Source organism: Canis lupus, chromosome 14 (genome assembly GCF_011100685.1).
Source record: "Canis lupus familiaris isolate Mischka breed German Shepherd chromosome 14, alternate assembly UU_Cfam_GSD_1.0, whole genome shotgun sequence".
NCBI classification, from domain to species: Eukaryota; Metazoa; Chordata; class Mammalia; order Carnivora; family Canidae; genus Canis; species Canis lupus.
In genome coordinates, this window is record NC_049235.1 from 4,226,655 (window position 1) to 4,251,562 (window position 24,908).

The 24,908-nt window shown below is 37.7% G+C and overlaps 1 protein-coding gene across 3 annotated transcripts in view; it reads left to right on the plus strand.

Moving 5' to 3' along the window:
* The window catches only part of CHCHD3 (coiled-coil-helix-coiled-coil-helix domain containing 3), a 278,196-nt gene that overhangs the window by 169,086 nt on the left and 84,202 nt on the right, over positions 1-24,908 (plus strand). For 2 of the 3 annotated variants that reach the window (XR_005369286.1, XM_038556475.1), the window contains exons 5-6: positions 9,811-9,825; positions 10,873-10,956. Coding sequence is in view for 2 of the 3 variants with exons in the window: in XM_038556475.1 (XP_038412403.1) it covers positions 9,811-9,825; positions 10,873-10,956 (99 nt within the window). In the remaining variant the exon portion in view is untranslated. The remainder of the gene's footprint in view (positions 1-9,810; positions 9,826-10,872; positions 10,957-24,908) is intronic. The other variant, XM_038556476.1, reaches the window with a different exon arrangement.

Below are 24,908 nucleotides of genomic sequence, written 5' to 3' on the forward strand. Positions count from 1 at the left end.
AGAACATATGCATTCATTGAATTTCCTCTGGCCTCGATGTAGAGTAGGTTCAAATTGAATAATAGGAGAAATGTGGTAAATGTGCTACACAAATTGTGAATGTTAGAAGGATCTTAGAGATTATTTAGCTCATCCCTTTATTTTACAAAAAAGGAAACGGGCCCCAAAAGGTTGAGAAACTTGCCCAAGATCATGAGTTAGCAGCCAGACTGGAATGAAAGCTTTAGTTGTCTGATGACTGTTTTGTTGCTTTTCCTGCTACACAGGATTTCTGGATCAAATTGTTTTCCATGGGTCCGGTTGAATTTACTGAGCCTGGCCTGTGTAAGTGGGACAATCCCAAAGGGAACCGACAGATATACACAAACGGATATAACCTTGTTCTTGTTTGCTGCTTTACTTTCTGTTTGAACTGGAGGCTGAGGTTTAAGACCTGCTCAAAGTTTGTTTTGGTGGTGGTGCTGGTGTGTTTTGTGGCAACCATGGAACTGTGCCCCTGGGCTGTCTCCCTAGGAGAGGGCCTGCTGAGAAGGGTGCGGATGGCCATAAGCCTCAAGCTGCTGCAAGCCTGGAACCCACCGCAGGTTTTATCCCCAGGCCATGTCCTCACCAGGCCGGTAGCACATGGCAGGGGCTCTAGAGCTGGGTCATCCTGCCTGATGCAGGATTCCTCTACTAGACAGTCTTTGCTCCAAGGTTCCTCATTGTCCTGACCAGGTCTTCTCAGACCTACAGTCTTGTCTCCTTCCATCCTGGTCTCATGTCACAGGTGTCAGGTCTAGAGCATCATGGGAGACTCCTCTTCCCTTTCTCCTTTAGCCTTCTCCCAGTATATCTCTTGCTCTTCTGATTCTGTCTCAGCGTCCATGTCCCAGCACACTGGTACTGATGCAACATATGGGTGGTTTTGAAGACATTTTCAGAATATTCTGCATTAACCCTTAGTAGATCTTGAAAATCTCTTTATGTTGAGTACTGTTGAAAATAACTACAAATTTTTGATAGTCACTTTTGCATTATCTTCCTTTAATGGCAAGCCAAAATGAAAAGAAATACAGTCAGGGCGTTGATGGGATGTACACTGCCATCAAGAGGCAGGGGTCCCAGGGCCAACCCTGTCCCTGACCTTAAGAATTCCTTTAGTCAACAGGAATTTGGAGCCTCACTTGCATCTTATAAAATAAGCTGGATGATCTCTGGTTTTGCTTTTATTTATTTTTTTCCCAGCTGTGACTGTGAAATAGATTGTAAGAAGAGAGGTTGAGTTGACTCTGGCCAATTGGTCCTAATAGTGTACACATTAAATCTTAAGTTTAAATTGAACAAACACAAGTTAATACAAAGAAAAGGAACTCAGAAGTTGTGCAGTAATTGGCTCTACGTGGTTGTCCAACTTACATGCCAGATCAGTGACATCAAATGTCTTGGCCCAAGTAATGCGGTTGAGCTAGCATCTCTGTGTTAGAGTGCTTCTGAGATTTTTAATCTCCATGGTAAAACAAGATTATATGTAAGTGCCTGGAAATGGAAGTATTATCCCCCACAATATGGAATAAGAAGAGAGGCATTTTAGTGTAATTGCACCTTCGACCACGTAATTCCCAGTGCTTGTTTCTCCTTTCCACTCCATACCCTATCAGCTGTGGTCTAGGGTTAAGACTACTCTGCTGTTACATGTAATAGTAACATTTGTGGTTTATAAACCCATCTATTCTGCAGCTGAATTTGATAATAAAATCCCTTTCCTGCTCTGCATCCATGTAATCACACAGTAGTTTTATCGAATGTGGCCCTTTTTATAATTTACTTTTCCCTCTTTCAGTGATCCTTCTTATTAAAATTTGTAAGCTTACTAATGATTCTGTGACATAGAGTTCTCATTTCTTTATAGAACTTGGTCTTTTGGAGTTTCGCTTTTGATTCATATGGTCTTTTCTTTTAGACTTGATGCTCTTGTGTCTTTCATAAACATGTAATAACTAAAGCCAGTGTTCATTAGAGAAGCTAGAGCTGCTTATTTGAGAACTCTGAACCCATAACAGTCCATTACACTTTGATTCAGCACTTATTTAATATTTATGTGCTGGATATCGTGACGGGAGTTCTTTCTTTAAATGAGTGTTGGGGGTTGGGAGCATGGATTATATAACACTGAACTGATGAGACAGTATATTTTAGTACCTTTCGTGTTGAAATTTCATGTTGCTTTGTAACATTGAAAGTTGTAAATTATAATGGAATCATATGCCTATTCTCAGGAATGGTACATAAAATATTTAATATCAGATCTAGGGTTGTCATTACCCAAGCAGAACAAATATTAAGCAACCAGTACCAGTTCATGTTAACTGAATATCCATTCTGCCTGAACCAAACATCAGTTACATGGTTTCAAAATATTAGGTTAAATAGGCATTGATTCTGTTTATGCAGGCAGCCATAGAAAAGATAGAACTTGTATACCTGTTTTATGTTTTTTATACTTAGTTCAAAAATAAAGAACTAACATTCCCAGTTTCCTCTCTCACTGGGATATGATGCATTATTTGTATGTGAGCCACTCTTTTTTTTTTTTTTTTAATTTTTATTTATTTATGATAGTCACAGAGAGAGAGAGAGAGAGAGAGAGGCAGAGACACAGGCAGAGGGAGAAGCAGGCTCCATGCACCGGGAGCCTGACGTGGGACTCGATCCCAGGTCTCCAGGATCGCGCCCTGGGCCAAAGGCAGGCGCTAAACCGCTGCGCCACCCAGGGATCCCCGTGTGAGCCACTCTTGTTGCTTTTATACACTATTCCTTTGCAGTGCAGCCCTACCAGGTGATGATGTGAGCAAGTCCCCAGCTCAGTTCTACAATACAAACAGACTTCTATTGAAGAAAAATTTATTAACAAGCAGGGACAAAATGATTCATACAACTCAGTAAAACTCAGTGAAGTCCCAGTTGTCTGTTCTTTTAAGTGTTTTTTTTTTTTTTTTCCCCAGGAAAAAGGTTACTTGGGCCGGATGAGGCTGCTTATAATTGGCCTCAGTCGACAGTCCACTTAAACCAATAGTTCTCAACTAGGGCAGTTTTGGCAATGCCTGGAAATATTTTTTCCTTGTCCCAGCTCAGGGTTGGAGTGGTACTATTGGCATCATAGAGGCCAGGTATGCTACTCAACATTCTGCAGTGCATAGGGTGGCTCTCCACAACAAAGAATGATCTGGCCCAGAATGTTAGTGGTTCCAAAGGTGAGAGTCTGTCCTCAACCAGTAGTTGCATACGGGACTGGTTAAGCAATCAAAACTAATGTGCCATCCCTAAAGTTAGAGCTGTATGCTTTGTTGTCGTAACCTCTCATAGTCTCATAACTGGTCCCATAGCAGATGTAAGCATATCCTTACGGCAGCTAACTCATATCTTTTTGAGTTTTCATTTTACTAACTAGAAAGACCTATATCTAACATTTGTCATGCTAATGAACCATTTTCACTAATAAAATCTCATTTCCAACAGTCGTTGTGCTAACTAGCAAAGCATCATTATTGATCAAGGCATGCATGAGTGAAGACTTTGGAGTAGCCACCTCTACATTTTGAGCTTCCAGGTTTGAGCTTCTAGTGAGAATACTTGCTGATTACTCCCGCATTATGTGTCCTTCAGTAGCATGCTGGCAGCACCTGGTTCAGAGCTTAACCTAAGGAACATGGACACATAATGTCACCCTGTGTATTTTGAAGTAAATCACAGATGCTGTGCCAGATTGCTCTGCAGAAGTTGTGTCTACTTACTTCTACTTGTACTTTTTTTTCATTTGTGCTACCATGTCCTATGTATTTCCTTTGTAGAATCTAGAGTCCACAGGGATACAGATCAAGAGAAGTAAATCTCTTTTCCTATCTTAGAGTGTATAGCTGGGAGAGGGCCTTGAGTAAGTAACCATGTATGATACAAGGCAAAGTAAAAAACAGGTGCCATAAGGAGCCCCTGGCTGGCTCAGTCAGTGGAGCATGTGACTTTTGATCTTGGGGCTGTGAATTTGAGCCCTATGTTGAGTGTAGGAGACTATTTAAAAGTACAATCTTTAAAAAAAAAAAAAAAAAAAGGTGCTATGAGAGACCTTTTGCAAAGTTTTATTAGGTGTGAAAGTGGGAGAAGCAGCAGGGTTGTGACTTGGCAATAGCTACATGAAGGAAGTGACGTCACGGAAGGGTTTTAGAACATGGCTAGGGCTGGAGTGAGTCGGTGTGTGGTCACATGGTGATTTAGCAGAGTTGGAATGGGTAGCTGCGTCTCCTGACTCCTCACCAAGTGATTTCCTGCTATCTGTCATAGTGATGGTAAGTTCTGAATTAAACCAGAAAACTAGAGAATTGAATGTATGATTAGAAAATTATTTTTCTCTCTAAAGCTATAGAAGAAAGCTTGTGAAGTCGTTTCTGACTTCATCTAGCACTTAATTTTACTTCTTTTTACCAAATACCATGTTCCACACAAATGTTAGAAGAGAACTTCTGGAAAAATTCAAAGCTATACTAGGTTGCTTTCTGTTCTAAATTTCTGAACCTAACAACATCCTCTCTTCAGTCCTTGTTGGCTCTACTTTTTAATTTCACAGACTACTTACCCTGCCTCTGCTCACTTTTTTCTTTCTTTTTTTTTTTTTTAAGATTTTATTTATTTATTCATAATAGACACAGGGAGGGAGGGAGAGAGAGAGAGAGAGAGAGAGAGAGAGAGAATGGGGCAGAGGGAGAAGCAGGCTCCATGCCTGGAGCCTGACTGGGACTCAATCCTGGGACTCCAGGATCACGCCCTGGGGCCAAAGGCAGGCGCTGAACTGCTGAACCACCCAAGGATACCCTGCTCACTTTTTTTCAAGAAAATAAGCAGATGTGCCCAAAAGTGGCAGAGGACATATTCAGTAGGTTGTCTCCAGTATGTCATCAGCATGAAAAAATCTGAAATGTAGAGGAGAGTTCTCGAAGCTTTTCTTGGGAAGACAAAACAGAAACAAATGAACTGAGCAAGTCCAGATTTAGGAAGTCTATTACAAGTCTTTGTCTTCCACTTATGCCAGCCCTTGCTGTGTTAGTAGCCATAAGTGTAGTTTAACATTTCAGGTTGGCATTTGCTCATAGCTAATGCCTGTAAGTAGTCATTGAACAGTGTGCTAAAGTTGATAATTGTTTGGGCATCATGGAGTTCACCTAGCTGAGTTACCCCTTTGAAGGTCACCTTCTAATGTGGTTTCGAAAACAGTACTTTTGAGTATGATTCCTTGTTTACCAATGCCACTTGATAAAGGTGTAGTGAACCCTATGTAATTTCTTATTTATAACGAAAGTCTAGTATTCAGCTAATTGAATACATGGCTACTTTAATTATTTTGTTACGGCTAATTGATATTCACAGTGATCATGTTCTACAGCTTCTAAATGTATTATTATTACCTTACAAGTTTATGATTCAGCCCCGTTGGATATTTCAGTTCTCTTTGTTTTATGTCAGCATATAATTTTATTAGGTTCCTGTGTATTTTGTGTTTTACATAGTTATGACAAGGAATAAAGCTCTTTTCCCTGCTCTTATTTGCCTATGTGAGTTTATAAGACAAGATTGATCTTTGCCACAGACTATCCATACCATTGTGAAAGACTAAATCTTTTTCTATCTGTTATATGTGTTTTTCAGATTTGTTACAAGATTTAGAATTATAGGAAATATCATTATGGAGATCTCCTATTTAGGTTGATTTACAGTTGTTGCCTTCTCTCGACTCTAGTAATATCTGGCTTCATAGTATCCTCCCATGGAAAATTGAGCTGATATCTGCTTTGTTTTTTTCCCATGAGCTATTAACATTGAACACTGGCATTTCAAGGAACTTTGTCACTTAAAATGCACAACGTTGGGGCACCTGGGTGGCTCCGTTGGTTAAGTGTCTGCCTTCAGCTCGAGTCATGATCTCAAGGTCCTGGGATTGAGCCCCACATTGGGCTCCCTGCTCAGTGGAGAGCCTGCTCTCCCTCTCCTGCTGCACCTCCCCCTGTTTATGCTAGTTCTCTCTCTCTCTCTCTGTCAAATAAATAAATAAATAAATAAATAAATAAATAAATAAATAATCTTTAAAAAATAAAATGTATAAGCTTTCCTGGAACCCAGAATTTTTCCTTAACATGCCTTGTACTTGATGTCCAAGGTAGCATTACAGCCTCTGAACTAGGTGAATTGTGATGTCACCTGGTTCTCCAGGCCTCGTACCCTCCCTGTGCCACAGCTTAGTCCTCAGAAGCAACCAGGCCTAAGAAGGCTGAGCTATTATGCTGAAAAGCTTTGGCTATGAAGAGTTACCTAGGAATGTACATGGGAAGGTAAAATTCCTACCAGCACAATAAGTCATATCCATAATCCCGGTTTTTACTTCTTTTGACCTTATTATATTCTTTGTCATAAGCATCTCCAATCCTTTCTGAAAGGAGGCAAGTCTTAAAGAAGTTAACACATGGGTGCTTCATTTTGAATCTAGCTTACTAACACAACGCTGAGTTGAGATATTGAAATATTTGTGTTGGGTTTCTTAAAGAAAACTTGATTTCCATATTTTCTTTGTGTCTCTTGCATATGGGGTGTTCTAGTTTTCCATAATGATCCACTTAAGTTACTGTCATGTTTTCAAGCCCAGTCACGGTATCCCAAATCTAACAGGATCTGAAAACTAATCAGTGCACATTTCTTGTAGTGAGAGGAATAGTAAACAAGAGATGAGGGGACATTTTTTATATTCATTTTTCCCCTAAGAAATGGTTTTAGAACAATAAGTGATGTTGTAATCCTCTTTCTTTTTGTTCATTTACAATGATTCTCTCTCTGTTAGAGAGTTGTATGTAGAAGTTTTATTTCCTTGCACTTGGTTTACTGCTTTTTCATAAGTTGAGTGTGACTCTCCATCCTTGGCAGCTATTAGTTTAGTCAATGTATTCCAGGCTTATTTAAGTTTCAGGATTCATATTGTGTGACTTTCCCTCCCAGTATCACATTAACTGTTTCAAAGCAATGTGCCTTTAAAGTGTTGTGGCCATGTTTCTTTTTTTGTTATTGTCACCAGTGGATCTCAAACTATTGATTCTGTTGGTTGTCTAGGGAAAGATTTGTGATGTTGGACTGTAGCTCTGTGTTTTCTGGTCTTTGGAGGTAATTCCTTTTTAGTGGGCATACCTGACCTTTTCACACGTTGCTTTAAATTTTTTCAAAGATTGCATCTTAGAAAAGTCAATGAGGATATTGCTATCTATCCTTTATTTACGTTGCTTCTCAAAATTAAATTTTTTTGATGCATGTAGTCCTCAGTAGGCTCAAGCAATATATTTATAGTGTTGAATTCTTAAGTGTTTTCTAAATGACCATAATAGAATACCTATTACTTTATATTTGTGTTTTAAAAATAGTCTCACTGTGCACTATATAGGAATGAAAGAAACATCTGGTGCACGTGTTTCAAGAACCATGGTAAGTAATGTCATACATTGAATGGGAGAGAGAATCAAGTACTGGTACATTAAGGATTTTGTAGGTAAAATAATCTTCATCCTTTAAATAATTATTCAAATTGTTAAAACAATTTGGTTGTTAATATAATTACTAAATACCTCACTCCTTTGAGTATCATGCTATGTTTCCATCTCATAGCCAGGGATACATATATGTGATATTAATGTTTAAGAAATATTTTTCTGATTGTAGAAGAAATATTTGTTCATTCTAGAAAGTTTGGAAAGCATAAAACGGTCTAAATAAAAAATATCCCACGATGCATATCATATCCACCATTAACATGTTGGTATAATACATACTTTTTTCCAAGTCTGTATAACAGGGCATTCAGCTTTCCTTGTTCCTTCCTTAAGCAAAATTAGGAACTTCCTGTACATGCTATTTTTGACCAGTTCCCCCCCCACACACACACATACAATTTTGAGTTAGAAAAATTAACTATTAAAACATTATTTTTTTAATGGCTTTAAATGTTGGTCATTATGTCTGGACTAAAACTTTATAATCAATGTTGGACCAAACCTCATTTACACAAACTTCTATTGTTCCCACTTGTTTGTTGCTTTCAGTAACATTCGCTATAGTTTCTTAGACATAAATCTTTGTTTGCTTTTCTTAATATTTCCTAGGATTAAATGCCTAGAATAAAATTGGCCAAGTGATAAGCAGATTAACAGTAGCAAAGATACATGCATATATCCATCCACATACTTATTTTTTTATTTTTTATTTTTTTTAGATTTTGTTTATTTATTTATTCATGAGAGACACAGAAAGAGAGGCAGAGACACAGGCAGAGGGAGAAGCAGGTTCCATGCAGGGACCCCGACGCGGGACTCGATCCCAGGTCCCCAGAATCACGCCCTGAGCTGCAGGCGGCGCTAAACCGCTGAGTCACCCGCGCTGCCCCATCCACATATTTATAAGTAGCTATTCTCATAAATTTTAGTGTACTTAATTTGTATACACTTCAAAATACTTATATAGTTAATTTCATTCTTTGTAATACATAGTTCTGTGAGTTTTCACATATGCATACTATTGTGTAACCACCACCATTATCAACAAGCAGACTAGTTCTCTTACCTTAGAAAATTCCCTCCTGTGTCCTTTGATTACAAAGTATATGTTTTGTTTTGTTTTGTTTTTTAATTTGGAAAATATAAAGAAGCAAGAATAACGAGAAACTACCCATAAACCTACTGTTCTGGTACAGCTTTTGTTGACATTTTGTCAAGTACCTCTCTGGGTTTTTTTCTTCCCTACAAAAAAGAGATTATACTGTCCATTTTGTTTATAATATGTTTGTTTTTTAGATATTTTGAGGATATTTTTATTAACCATTAGATTGGTTTTTATTTTTGCATCTTTGCAATTCTCAACAACCCTATCATCAACATATTTGTATATTGTCACAATTACTTATAAAAAGTCCTAAAAATAGTTTAGATCTCAGTGAATAGGTACATTTTGAAAACATTACATTTTGTAAAATTGATTTAAAAAGTGGTTATACAAAATTACATTCTGACCAATAGTGTATAGAAGAGCCTATCTGTGACATTTTTGCTACTATTTTAGATTTTTGTCAGTTCATTAGGTGAATAGTGGTATCTCATTATTTTCATTCTTTGATTTCTCTTAGCGTTGCTTTTCCCCTATGTGTTTATTATTTGTATTCTTATGTGTGAATTGCCAGTAGATATCATTTGTGTATTTTTCTTTTGGCTTTTTGCGGGGACAATTAGAGGGCTTTTTTTTAAAGTGTTCTGTATTTTAGTAACTTTAACTCTCACAGTTATATGTTGTAATTTCTTTTCCTCTTTTTGTCATTTGCTTGTTCATTTGGTTTAATGATTTTTATTTTTAATGGAAGGTCTCATAAATCTTTTCTTTTACAAATTTCCTTTATTTCTATTTTGGGTGTTTACCTTTTCTTTTATATTCCTGACTAGTCTGGTTATTACTATGTTGTACCAAGGAGCCATAGATTATTGTGTACTTGCATATGAATATGTTTTAATATTCTTTTAAAATTTATTCATATGCTTTCAAGCAGCATGAACTTTTCATTGAAATCTTCTATTCAGGCTGTAGCAGCACAATGACATTTAATGTCCCAAGTTAAGCAAGTTCTCTGATTTTATTTTTCCCTTATTGCCTTCTTTGGTTTGCATCTTAGATATTACCTATCAGATTTCTTTATGACATTAGGAAAAAATACTACTTATATTGTTAAATAACTGTTGTTTGTTTATTTTTAACATGCTACAGGACATTGAAGACAAAGTAAGTAGCAAAGCAATGACCTACGAATGTGCAAAATGGGTACACTTTAAACTAAGTAGATGGTGAAACTCATGCTTGCATAAGGTTGAGCCAGATGACCCTTGGTCACACTGCAAAAAAATGCGGTGTATGGCACCAGGATGGGAATGCCGACTTGCTTGATATCTTAAAATTTCTGGTTAAATATATATTCAACATCTACTGAACAGAAATATATTAAAAACGTTCCTAACTTGGAGTGAAACAGGGAGGTCTTTTCTCAGAGATAAAGACCACTTAAATATTGTAATGATCAAGATATAAACAACAGTTTGAAAAACACAGGTTTTTAATTAACTTTGAAAAACATCCATAAGTAACTATCTTTATCATTATTTTTTTTCAAGTATCAGAAAAATTTTGTTGCCTTTTCTTAATTTTGAAAAAAATCTTAAAAATTCAAAATAGGATGACTGAGTTTTAAAATTGCTTTCACTGTGTTTTCTCACTCTTAGTTTTTAATTATACAAATAAACAATTACCGTGGTTTTTGCCCCGCCCCCCATCCCCCAGCCCAAGACAACAGCTTCACAAAAAAGAAAATAGGCCCATACATGTATTTATGTGCAGGTTTCAATCAGTAATTTAAGGGTTCTCAAACATAATAAGATTTACACAGAAAATGTCATATAGGTGTTTTTGTTTAGAAAAAAAAAAAGGTTAATAACTATGTGGCTTATGCTTGGCAAAAATCTAAGTTTTATTGTACAAAATATTAATCCTTAAATTACTCTTCAAAAGAAGTTAAATAAAACTGTGCTTTATTCTGATAGCTTTTTGACAAAGTAGGACACAGCTGTCACAGTAAAAAAAAGTACAATATAGACTCTTTCTTTACATTTAAATACAGCAATCATCATTTTATTAATATTGTTTTATGGCAGAGACCTAATAGACTTCAAAAATCTTCAGCTTTGTGTACTTATTTCTAATGTCATTTATACTTGACTTTTGCTTTGCTGTTGCTGCTTTTTCTTGATATAGTATATTCTTTATGTCTTTTTTTAGGCTAAGCAGCTGGAAGAGAAAGATCGAGTGATAAAGAAGCAAGATGCATTCTACAAAGAGCAGCTGGCTAGACTGGAGGAGAGGGTATGACTATTTCTTCTCATTGATTCTCTTCTAGTACCACACCTGCAGCCTTCCTGTATGTTTATTTAAGCATCAATAATTAAAATTCTATCTGCTTTTCCTTGTTAAAAGAAAAGGAAGAAGCGAAGTAGGTAGATCATTCTCACAGGGGACGTTATTTCTTCTTTGGTTGTTTTAGGTATGGTCTTATTATTGGTTCATTCAGTCATCTACCACTCTCCAACTCCCCCAGGTATTTTAGAATGCTACTCTTGACTCTTCCTAACACTGAGTAGACTAAACTCGAGTGGGTTTGTAGAAATGATAGTGTTCTAAGGGATTTATTGTCTTTGGGAAACCTCAGTTTCACTGCATTTGTGGCTAAGAAATGAGTATCACTTTTAAGAGTAGTGGGCACAAGTTGAATAGTAGGACTTAGGAAGAGGAATTAAGAGGAGTCGTGGGATGCCTGGGTGGCTTGGTGTTTGAACTTCTGCCTCCGGTTCGGGGCATGATCCCAGGGTTCTGGGATCTAGTCCCACATTGGGCTCCCTGCAAGAAGCCTGCTTCTCCTTCTGCCTCTCTATCTCATAAATAAATAAAAACCTTAAAAAAAAAAAAAAAAAAAAAAAGAGAAAAGAAGAAGAAGAAAAGGAATCGTGGCAGTAACCCTGGGCAGGCCCTAGAGTTTGACAGAGATTCAAAGGTGGAGATTAAGGCTAAAACAGAAGGAGACTGTGGGTTTCAGAATAGGCATTTGAGCCCCCTTATCAGTGCTCTTGTTTAGTAAAGTAGCTTTGTCTAGAATCATTTCATACATGGGCGATACAAGCTAGCTCTCTCTTCCCTTTGATGGAGACCTCTGAATTTTGTTTTGTTTAGAGTAAAATGTTTAATAAGAAAGTAGATAAAATGAGAAACACACTATTAAGCCTTATTCAGTACAGTTATTTACACGTTAAATCTGTTCACCTGTCTCTGTATGTCAGTAGTGTGAGTGCTTCTTGAATGGGGGGGTCATTTCATTCATGGAGCAGGTATCTACTTAAGCATATAATACTTGTCAGGCCCTAGGCTACTACCATAATATGCTAGTGAAGGAAATGAACTAAACTTCTGCCCTCAGGGAGCCCTAGTATATATAGTGAATGGCAGGTTGCATGTATCTGGATGAACAATAAAGCAGAGAAAAAGAGAGTCCCAGGGCCTTGGAGTGTAGGTGTGAGGTCTGATGAAAAGGGAGGGCCTATGTAACAGATGGCATTTGGTAAGAGATTTACAGTAATGGGAAGCCTGCCAGCGCCAAAGCCCTGAAGCAGTGGCATATTGGAGAGGCAAGAGGGTTTGTGAATGGAACAGCATTCTGGCTGCTATCTTGGGCAAGATTGGAAACAAGAGAGACCTAGTAAGATGAAATGGCAATAATTTGGAAAAGAGATAGCAATGGCTTTGGCCAGGCTGCTAGCCATGGATGGAATATAGCAGGGTTGGATATTTCAGAGGCAGAGCTGATCACGTTCATTGATGGTTTTGAACATGAGTGAAAGAAGGAACTCAAGGATACTCTAGATCTATGACTTTTATATCTAGAAAGGTGGATTTTCCAGAGGGGAAGATTATTCTGATACAGATCTGGACGTGGGTCCTAGAGAAAATCAGGAATTTGATCTTAATGACTTTAAGTTTGGGATATTTGTTACGATATCCAAGTAGAGATGATAAATAAGCATAGAATGGAATGGCTTATAGCAGGAGTGAGCAGATTTTCCTGTAAAGGGCCAGAGAGAAAATATTTTAGAGTTTGCTGGCCATGTATGGTTTCTGTCATGACTACTCAGCTCTCTCAACTCAACTTCTCATCCCATCCATTGTAATGTGACAGCAGCCATAGCCTGTATGTCAGTGAACAGGTGTGACTGCATTCCAATTTATGGACACTGAAGCTTGAATTTCACGTAATTTCCGTATGTCATGAAATACTCTTCTTTTGATGTTTTCTCTTCCTAACCATTAAAAATACTGAAACCACTCTTAGGATTATATAAAAACAGATAGCAGGTTGGATTTGACTCCTGAGTTATAGTCTGCAGAACCCTGGTTTAGAGGACAGCTCTGACATCAGATGGCTTGGGTTGAATGGACATTTACTTGCTGAATTTTTGGAGCATGTTACTTAAAATCTGTTTCTTCAGCTGTAAAATGTGGTTATAATAGTATGGATTTGTTAAATGAGCTCATTCTCATAAAGCACCTACAGTAGTGTCCAGCGCAGAATAACCACTACTGCGGTCAGTGGTAGCTCTTACTTTACTTGTACCCTTCTAGACCACCATCCCTGATAGCAAATGTTAACTAGGTAAAACAAATGATTGTTAGTTTTTTTTTTTTCTTTTTTTTTTGATCGTTAGTTTTTGAGGTCATTTACCCAGCACCTGCTTTTCCTTTGTCCAGTGACAGTTTTCTTTGCCATCCAGTATTACTATGCTCAGTACTTTTTGAGTTTGTCATTGAGCACTGTCAGGTACAAGAAAAGGCAATGAAAAACATTCACCCATTTCTCATAAATCCACCAATTTGATGGAGGTAATTCAGTGATTAGTGTGATGTACTGAGAGGACCCGCTCTTGGCAGATGAAACTGGTCTCCTCAGCAGCTAACTGTTGTTTTGGCCTCAGGTTAGAACAAATGGTGGTAGATCACATGGATATCATATGATGATGTCAAATCATTGCCATCAGCATCTTTTCATATAAGCAAAATATGTATAGTTTTCCTTTTTGAAGATAAGGCTAGAAAGTAGTTATTTAAGAATTTTAACTGAAAACCAAGGAGTACCTGTGAGCTTAGAAAAATCCTGAAATGGAATAATCATAGTACTATTAGTTAATACCTAATAACTCCAAGCTGGACTAGGAGTCAGAAGGCATGGTGTGGTCACCTAGTTATTTGACAAGTCACCTAATCTCTTCTGGTCTCTGCTTCTTTATCTATGCAGTGGGGATAATACTCCATTCCTTGCTCACATTTGTGAGTTACTTGGGGGGGGCACCAAATAAGATGATGTATATAAAAACTCTTTGAAAACTGGAAAATGCTTAACAAAAGCCATTGCCGTTAAAGAATGTCTACTTTAACTTTCTTGTTCAGCTTTCTGCTGTCTTCTTACCATTTCTATGAAATCATGTTTATCATGCCATTCCTGAAGTAGCTAAATTAATTTCGTTCAATTGGATTTCTTCGAGGAATATTTGAGAGATGTAGGCCTTCAGTGATGAAGCATTTTTACAGGCTTAATGCAGAAGATTGTAAAAAGAGTTCCCCTTATATTATGATGACAGTGAAAAGTGCCAATGTCTCACCATTTCTATTAGAAATTCTATTTACAATTTGTGTGAGAAGATGTAAAAGTGCTGAATCCATGAATGCATAATGTAAGAAAAATGATTATAATATTATGGTAACTTATAGAATCACCTAACTTACATGAAATCCAGGTTGCCTCTGGTTTAAAAGCGGGTTAAGTACATGTCTTTATTTTAACCAAATGCAATGATGAAACCATAAAGAGAAACCAGGTGCTGTATCATTACTGGAGAGGGAACATTGACCAGTCGTTCACAGAATCATTCCAAAAACGATCCCCATCAATTAGATTAATGTCATAATTATGTACACTACCCCTTTTAGATGACTCATAATCTTATCACTTGAATTGTTCATTTTCATTGACTTAATATAAATTTCTTTTGAGACTATGAACCCCAGTCCCTTGAGCAGTGTAGAACACATTCAGTTCTATAACACAGCTTGGCTTGCCTCTCTGATCTATTTCAATAAATTCTATCAATTAAGTAATTCCTATGCATGAATGGAGCTTTTTCCTCCCATGTATTCATATTGGTTAGTTCACCAGGAGTCAGCGATAACTGTTTCCTTTTACTAACTTGAGAGGAGGAATAAGTATAATTTTAAACTGGGCACTAATTCACCCTTCTTAGAATCATTATTCCAAAAGCAGCAACTCTTTATTGAGAAAGAAAGTCAAAGCCATTTGTAAAGTTTTTCAAGTCTTCATTTCATTGTAAAAGTTGCTGGCTTTATCAAACACCATTGACATAGCTGTAAAAGTAAACTTTTATATTTTAATAACGTTCATGGGAAAAAAAAAATAACGTTCATGGGGTCGCAGTGAGGTACATGGCCTAACTGAAAGGGACTTGAGTGTTAACTCCTGGTTGTTGATTTCAGAGACTTGGAAGATATTAATTCCTGATTGGTGATTTGAGGAGAGGAAGCCCAGGGCAGCTTTCGAAGAGAAGATTCTTAAATGTTTTTAGGAAGCTTTCCACAAATCACTAAGGGAATGCTCCGCAGTGTTTTACATATCTCTTTTTGTGGTGCCACATTTATAATTGTGATTAGTTACCTGTGTTTATAGCATAAATTCCTTGAGGGTAAAGGTCATTTTCTTGTCTCTGTGTTTTCCACAACTCACATAGGTGTTCAGTGAATAAATCCTAGATTTACTAAGCTTATACCATAAAATTATGTCTTAAGCAATTAATGTAGTTTTTGAATATCTGCAAAACACTTGGTATTGTCTTCACTAGTCATGTAAATTAATAATATATATCCTATGAGAATCAAGTTTGACTGTCTTGATATTATTTGTAGCATCATCGTCATTATTGTGATAGTAATGATAACATTTATTGTACATTTACATGTGCTAGCTACTTTGTATGGGCTCTGTCATTTTATTCACACAGATAACCCTATGAGGTTGTCAGTCCTGTTGTTCAGAGGTAATGCTTCAAGTAACTTACCCAAGAATATCCAACCAAAACATCTGGATCTGAGACAGGTCCAGTACCTCAGCTTTCAGCCATTAGCCAGTACTAGCTTTAATATTTGTTAGTTCTGCACTCGAGTGGGGTCTTGTTGGTTTTTAACTCTTTGGGTAGAAAGTTAGCTCTTTTTGGCTTCTGATACAACTTTTTAGGTTCCAATGTTAAAATAGGATTTATGCTACCTCATAATCCAGAAGAGTGTTAAGCATTCAAAATGCAGTCTTCTCTCCAGGATCTGATACTTCCAGGGGACATTTGACTAAAAAGGGAATAAATAAAATATTATTACCTAGCAGCTATGGCATGATACCCCTAGGAGTTATTTTAATATCTAGGTGTGCTCCTTCTACTATGAAGTAAGCAAGCCATAGTCATTGAAGCAGTTTTGAGCCATTCACACGTTCATAGTGTTGCTATCCGATAGTCCTCTCTTTCCACCTCTAGAAAGAAACAAAACTTGCTGTTACTTTTGATGAGCTGCTTCGATGGTCAGTTTGTTAGAGTCTGGATTGCCTTTACAATCTTCAGGAAATGCCTGTTTTCCAGTAGTCTGTTAGTTCTGTGGGAGGGAAGTGAGAAGCAAGACTAGGCCATAGCTTGGGAGGGCAGATCCTCCCAGGGATCTTCCAGGATGAAGGACCCCTTTCTCCCCAGGACATCTTGGAGATGTTAGTTCTTTGATGATTAGCATGTCTTCTTGTCTAACTTTTCAATTATGAACTTGAATTGATTTGCTCGACTGAATCCTCTTTGCTCTTGGCATTTATAAGAATGAGGAGGGCTGGTTGGCACAGTGTGAAGAGAGCTATAAAAGCCCTGGGGACTTGAGGAGCTGAGGGAGGTCAGAGGGCTTAGTTAGAGTCACAGTGTTCAGATCAACAGGGTAGTGGGATCTATTGCTTTCTGTTTGTAAGCTCCTCTGGATTTCAGTAGCTATTTGCATACACACTGCAGTCAATCCCATACAATTAAGGAGAGGGAATTGTACAAGCTGGGCAGAAGAGAGCAGTGCAAAGAGAATAGTGAAAAATAAATTGTCATTAAGAAGAAAAGTACTTTACTAGTTCATCACCTGTGGAGAGAGTTACTAATTAAATTCTAAGGTCGTGCTTACTTACATCAAATGAGCAATTTTTAAAAGCCTTTTACTTATAGTGGGTGGCATATCTTTCATTGCATCATAAAGTGTCGGGCTCATCTGTATGATTAATTGGCTTTTTTGATTGCTTGACTTCTCTTGTCAATTAGTACCTTGGTTTCTCTATTCCTCTGTGCAAAGCTTGGGGGAAGATAATGCCAACAATGATAATAAAAAGAAACAACGACAGAACGGATTATTGTCAGCCCAGTGTGCTGCTTATGGGAAGAAATTATTATGTATTTTTACTACCAGATGAAGTCTGTCATTATAAAAATACCTCACTGAGTGAAGCAGGGTCAGCCTTTTGATGGGATTAATACAGGATAGAATCACAGATCACTGACACCTGAGATACTAAAACATAAGCAGTCTTTTCTGGGGTAGGAAGATAATTTAATAAAGTCTATTTATGGGATAAAAAAAAACCCTTTGATATTTTCCCCCCTCATGTGGTTTCTGAACAATCATCAGTGATTCTAGGTCATATGCATAGCTCATATACACTAAGTTATTGTGTGTGTTTTGGCCATACAGTGTGACACAGCAGATTTAACACAATAGTTAAAAGCATAACTTCATTGTAAATGACTAACTAGTTTGCACTGGTCAACCTAAAGATAAATATCATTCCTTTGACACTGCATTTTTATATTGGCTTCCTCATTCATCTTGAAATCAGGGCAGATTCCCTGTGGTCTGAAGTTACCCAGAGTTGCAGAAACCCAAGTTCTCTGGTCCAGGAGTGGGACATTGAAGGCGATAGAAGCCAGCGACACTTCTAATTGTAATGCCATTACACAGGACAGAGGTTTTAGGAGTGGTTTGCTGCATGTACCTTAAGTTGCTCTTTTTTTTCTCATTAACAATGATAGTTCACATAATGTGCTTATACCTTCATTGATTAGGTAGAGAAATTAATAAGGGCCAGTATCGTCATATCTTTTGCTAATATAATTGATACATTTATTTATAACTTGGGTTCAAATACCTGAACCCATTTATACTCTTCACTGCCTCCCTAAAGGGTGCTTATTGTTGCAGATATTCCAAAAGCAGCAAGCAGGAAAGGAGGGTTTTTTTTGTTTTTGTTTTTGTTTTTGTTTTTTTACTCCCCCTTCTGTTTTGTCCTCCTGTGGGGGAAGGGAGTGACCCATGCAGTGCAGTGGATATGGGGTTCTTATCCTTAATTCATTATTCAACAAGTCCTTCAAACGCATTGGCTTTTCTGTTAACCTCTCTGAATTTCCTAATGGGAAATGTAGTTTGGGTAACCTTGAAATGCTTTTTAAATCTGGCTTTAGGGATATGCGACTTACATTCTTTTCTGGGGTGAGCCTGTTAAAGATGCATCCCGTGAAAATTATCCCTTTAACTGGATCCAGTCTTTCTGTGCCTAACTTTAGAGGAAAGATTTGCAAATCACGGGATCAGCACTTAATTTGGGGCTCTATTTACCATGTAGGCTGTCAAGAAGTATTAACCTGAAGGTAAGATGAGAACATGGAGTACAAAGCTATGAGCTGATGGCACACAGTACACCAGGTATTAAATAGCATTATCCACCCTGCTTGCTACAGTAAATAGGATTTCACCATTATGATGTGTCAGGGCTTTCAGTGAAATCAAATTTACAAGACACTAAACTGCCATCCTCTCTGCTGAGCAGCTTTATTCTGGGATCTTGCTTTCATACTAATCCTGTTGGTAGGAAATACTTGTACCAATTGTGCATGGAAATTATAATTTAATGATCTCTTCCTTTTCTCTATTCAGAGCTTAGAATGGACCACTGTGCTTTGCAGTGATAGCCTCAGGGCTCTGAGAAAGAGATAATACAGAGTTTAGCTTTAAAGCCCACTCTTGCCTTTTTGTGAGTGCTTGTAATGATCAGAAGTGCTAAGATGCCGACAATATGGGTTGCATACTTTCTTGACTCTTCATATTTCCTTTACCTTGTGAAAAACCGTACTGTAAAATAATTAAATTCTATTTAGCATGATGGTTTTTTAAAATGGTATGCCACCTGAATGCGTAAAGACAAGGTGAGAAATAAAGCGTTATAAAATGCAGGGGAAATTAATTTCACTTTTTAAAGATTTTGTTTATTTTGTGTGGGGAGGCTCAGCAAGGTTGTTTTATTTGTAAAACAATACTCCCTTTCCTTTCTTTAGGATCTTTCCTTTATTAGTAGGAATATTGCAGCCAGGAAGTCATTCTGTGTTTCCGGCAAATATGATTGAAAATGGGCTGGATCTCTGAATCTTCTTTGCATCCAATTTTGTAATTCGTGATTGTTTTGCTTCTTGATATCTTGTTTATTTATAAATTTTGAATATACTTCATTTAGGCAGACCAGCCAGTGTTTATTTCCCTGTTTTATAGACTGAGAAATTAAAATACACGAATAATAATTTTTTTAAAGAAAATTGCAGGGCTGGTGTTAGAAAATGCTCTTGAATCTCAGTTTTATGTTCAGACCGTGAGCCAGCTGTGCCTCTATAAGGGATTACATTTCAGCACATTAGCTTCAGTTAGAAAGATGTATTTGATCATTAAAACATTTGCAAATAATATTAGCTCATAACATTATCAAGGAAGAAGTGCCCACATCTGAACTTGGCATGTAAAGCCGGTTGGCACAAGTCAGGGCAACATCCAATAAGAGGAGTGTAAATCCAGTTTGGCCACAGAGACTAAGATAGGATTTTGATCTTGGTCATTTTTACCCGAATTTTCATGGGCTAGAGGGAGTCCTTGTTGTTTACCATTTATTCTCGAACACATTTGTTAAACACTTCCAGTGAGCCAGGCAGCGTATGGAGGTACACTGACAAATATGAATGGCACAAACACTCTTTGGCATCTGGCACAGAGCTTTTAATTGCTGCAGTGGATCCGGGGAGGCTCTGTCAGACTATTATTTTCCAGAGCAGAAATGTTTTGTGAGGAGTAGCTGCTACTTTTTGTCTCAGCTGAAGATTGTGGGATTTACAGGAGAATTTAGTGGGTTGGCATGATCCATCAGGTTACATGTTCAGATAAAGATCGAGTGAACTGGTCGCCTTAAATAGCGGTCTCTGAAAATATTAAATATGTAAGCTCCGCAAAGCCCAGAAATATCTCCCCTTTGATTGCCATGATAGTGCTTGGCACATGGTAGGCACTAGATCAACTCTTAAAAATTAATGTATTTGTCAGGAAGTGGGATGGGTTCCATGGCCAAATAATTTGGAGAAATGTTAAGTTTAACTACACTGAACAGATTTCTTTACTGCAGGGCCTTCTCAGAGTTTATATACATTGAGAGCTTCCAAGATGATGATACTGCATGCCATGTTTCAGCATCACACTCAAGCCATAGAATCTTTTTTCCAGAGACACTTTGCTTATTCCGGCACACCATCTGAGGTTAGCTGTGCCCTGCACAATGCCAGTTCCTGTAGTTCTGAGTCCCTCCTGATTTGCATCCCAGGACACTAAGTTCAAGAAGCCATAGGGATTCATTAGCAGAGTTCTAATTTCAAGGTTTCTGAGGACCTGCAAGCATCCTAGAATGGCCTGCCTTTGTACTGTGGTGCAAAAGAGGAGACAAATGAGAAAGAGGCCCGAGGATTCTTGAGGGCCTCTGGAGTGGGAGTTGTTCACGTTTTTAATTCTCTTCATAATCTTTAGTCCTTCTAAGATCCTTTAGAAAACTATGCCTGTAATTCTCAGTTTGATGTTTTATCCAGGGTCCTTGTTCAGAGTTGCATTATTCCAGGCTCTGCGGAGTTGGGAGCCATGGGTAGTGGCCCCTCTCCTCACACCCAGAATCATGCCTTTTAAGCCAGGACTTGTAGTCCTTGGGTGAAGAAAAATCAGGCATGGGGGCCGATGCCACCAAGGATCAAGGGACCAAATAGGAATTTTCATTTTCATTTTCTTTTTCTTTTCTTTTCTTTTCTTTTCTTTTCTTTTCTTTTCTTTTCTTTTCTTTTCTTTTCTTTTCTTTTTCTTTTCTTTTCTTTTCTTCTTTTCTTCTTTTCTTTTTCTTTTCTTTCTCTTCTCTTCTCTTCTTTTTTCTTTTCTTTTCTTTTCTTTTCTTTTCTTTTCTTTTCTTTTCTTTTCCTTTCTTTTCTTTTCTTTTCTTTCTTTTCTTTTCTTCTTTCATAAAATGAAATAGGATGGTAATCAGATTAGGTAAATATTTAAGTATCATTGGGAACCTTTAAAAATCTTCCCACAAGTGTTTACCAAGATCTAGGACTAGAGGAATAAGGAAAAGATTTATTAACACCTTTTTTTTTTTCCTTCTCTTCAGAGCCTTGAGTTTTTCTGTGATCCTTCAGGAGAGTTTATAGGACTGACTATTATTTGGTGAGGAAGCTATAGGGTTTGCTTGCCTAGATCAGAAAATGCAGACTTTGTATCCAATGAGTTAAGCTGAATGAAGATCAGTAGTCCTGTGCTCTGTAATTTCTTTTGACAGTTAAAAACAAGAGGTCCAGGGAAAATAATGTGGCCACAGAATGTGCCCTTATTTCTAGTAGTTCTCATTTAGATCTTTAAGAGCAGGAACCTTAGGTTCAGCGCTGTGTCCCTAGCCCCTGGAACAGTGCCCAACACATAGTAGGTGCTTTGTAAATTTTTGCTAAATAAATGAATGCACAAGTTTTCATTTCATTTCAAAGGAGGTGAAAGGCTCTCATCTCAGAAATGGTCCACGTGAGGTAGGTATTTGTCTTCCAGGTCACTTAGCGTACACCTTAACTCAGGTTACACCTTATTCTGCAGGTTTTCTCCAAGATCTGGGTGAGGGTCCTTCTGCTGCAGTCACGCTAGCTACTGGTATTAATGCAGCTGCGTATCTTACTTACATAATATTAATCATCAGTGTAGATACCACTTTTTGAGCAGACTTTTAAAGTAAATTAAGTCATACTGCCTAGACAGTGTTCTTAGCCATTATTTTTACATGACTTTGAAGGGGGAGGTGAACAGTTCTATAGACAAACCCCATTCTAAATAGAGTGCTCAACTTCATGTATTATCCCCAAACTTGGCTTTGGGTGAGAATGTTCTTTGACACTTAGCACTGTGTGGTGCTATTTGAGACTGTTGGCCAAGAAATATAGTATCTGTGTCACTCTCCTCAGCAGCATCATTGAAACAGCTACCATCTACTGAGGGATTATTATTAGGCAGGCAGTTAATGAAATGATTTCATATCATCCTTTTAACTCCAGCACAGATCTTTGTGGAAGGTATTTTCTCTCTTCACCACCCAACCTGTTGTTGCTGATTTTGTTATTAAGGCTCAGAGACCTCAAGGAACTTGCCCTGAGTTTACCAGCTGGTACAGCCAGGCTTCTGTCTTCCTCCTCGCTAAGAGCCATTCCTTCTGTGTGACCATTGCTTTCTGGCCTTACATTGATCATGTGGTTCTACTCCTCTGCCTCCCCCCCCACACACACACACACACATGCACTTTAAGAAGATTTTTGGTGGAAGTGGACATGATACTTTTAGAGCCTCAAGAGCTTAGGAGCGAATTCTCCACTGAGTTCCCTTAGCATCTTTTGTACTTGTCTCCTTTCATAAACTCAGCACCAGTAGGCCTACTTAATGTGGATCGTGTTCCATAGTAAAGAGAAATTGCACCAGTTTCATTATAGGGTGTGATCAGTCGGTGGATACAGTTCATCCAGTGAAGTACACAGGCTGAGTTCTAGGAGAGATAAGAGTCTGTGGTTCAGGCATTACTCCTCTGGGGGGTAGGGAGAAAGACGGTGGTATGAGAAATACTATGGGAAGAAACATCCAGAAATCAAAGTTATACACCAAGCTAGATCATCCAAGGTAATTTTGAGACTTAGTGTGCTGGCAGCAAGGAGAGAATGGGATGTGGTATCCCCTGGTGATCCCCTTCCAGCTCATACTGCCACTTGGGCAAGTTTGCCCTCCTATCTTCCTTTGCCATGGCTCACTTTGCAGAATCATTTCTTTCTAGTACATCTCTGATGAATTGGCCCTTGAACCACTGTATCCACAGCAGCCCAGCCATCTTATTGCCTGCTGGTAGGATTGTATTCATCCTGGAATCTTGGTGGCATAAACATCCTGTAAATTTAAATTATGGTCACACAGATAGGAATTTACTGTCCATTTCCTTCCTCTGATTTAAGGCTACAAATAGTCCTCCTATCCTAGAGCTATTTGAACTTCCAGCTCTGTGGCTTCTCTAGACTCTGCCTCAGAATTAACCTGAGTAATTTATAAATCTCAGAAATACACCATTCAGCCAACTACCTGGAAGCCACTTCTTGATTTAACGCTCTCTACAAAATCTCTAAATTTGCTGTTTCTCTGGACATTCCTCTGCCCTGTGTTAGACATCCGCCTTTTAGGGATAAAGGATACCTGGGCATACAATAGGATACATACCTACTGTATGCCCAGGTATCATGCATGGATGTTGAGCACCTACTGTATGCCCCGGTATCATGCATGAAAGGCACGCAAGATACACAGAATGACTGAATAAAGCACAGTTCACCTCTCATTTCTCTTTGCTCCTCCTTGCCTGTTACCTCTTATTAATATCAGTATTTCTAGAACTTAATTCCAGTATAGTTCAGCCTTGCCCAGATGGACCCTATGTGATGTGACAAGCAGGAAAAGGGTAGTTTTAAGGCGGAGAGTAGAGATCCTCAGGTAATCTACTTGGGGAGGCAGTCCACCTGTGGAGATCTGTTTTTCTGCTTATCTCACTACCATTCAAGTAAAAATATAACTAGAACTACAGTGAGTATTTTTATAATTCAAGAAAAAGGACTGTCTATTCTTTCATGATATAGTTGCTCTAAATTATAGAAATTTGGCAGACATTCCTAGAACTGTTTGTTAAAATCCAATAGCATGTAATTAAAGACTGAGATTGCCATTCCTCTGTTGGGTACATTAAAAAATTATATTATGTATCATTTGGATTTGACCCTTAACTCCGTGCCCAAAAGAATAATGCCAGGAAGACAAAAGAGTATTTTAGTCTAAATAGAAGAAGAAGTAATTACATGTACAGAAATATCAGTTATACTCTAGCTATTTAAGAGTAATTACACAAAAGAGAGTTTTTGAATGAATATTACTTTAGGAGTAGCCAAATGGAAACCATGATATATGATGAAATTCTGGGTTTCAAGCTTTGCCAAACAAGATTGCCGATATTTGAAGCATATGCTGACAGATGATTAAAACCATTATTAATACAACAACCTAGATTCTGAATTCATGAAGTAGAGTATTTTATGGACATAAAAATTTACTGCTCTTTAGAACGTTAGCATTCATCTAGTACAGAAGTATACTTTTTTCAGACAAGGAAACAGAAATGTGGAGGTTTCAAGATTTGTTTTTTGTTTTTTTTTTTTTTGTTTTTTTTTTTTTTTTGTAGTTGGGGAATGGGAGTGCTGGCAGTGTTTGCCTAGTCATTATTATCATCCGATCAGATAGGTTCTAAGTAAGTAAATGAGTATTTATGTAGGTCCCTGAAACTGATTTGTGTTGGGGTAACCATCCCAAATATTGCAAAGGTGACTGAAATACATTGAATTAATGTGGATATTATTCCTTACGTTTTATGAAACTCAAACAAAATTTCACTCACTTTATTGATAACATGGTACAATGCAGGCATGCAGTAGTTTTTTAATTAATTGCTGTGCTGAACAAAAGAAATTTCCAGCAGAACTCACCCAATTTGTTCTAACAGAGAAAAGGACAGCTAACTTACTGACTTGTTCTAGTTGCTCATTTTCAGATACTCACAATGTTGTAAAGCTATCATTCCCAAATGCTTGTCTCTCAGTTATTTCATGATTACCTGAGATATTTAATAACCCCAGACCTCAGCAAGATAGGGAGATGGGCTTGGATGATTCTGGAATGCTTTGAAGGCTTGGGACCTCTCCCTCAAAAGACCAGAAGGTAAACATAGTGACATC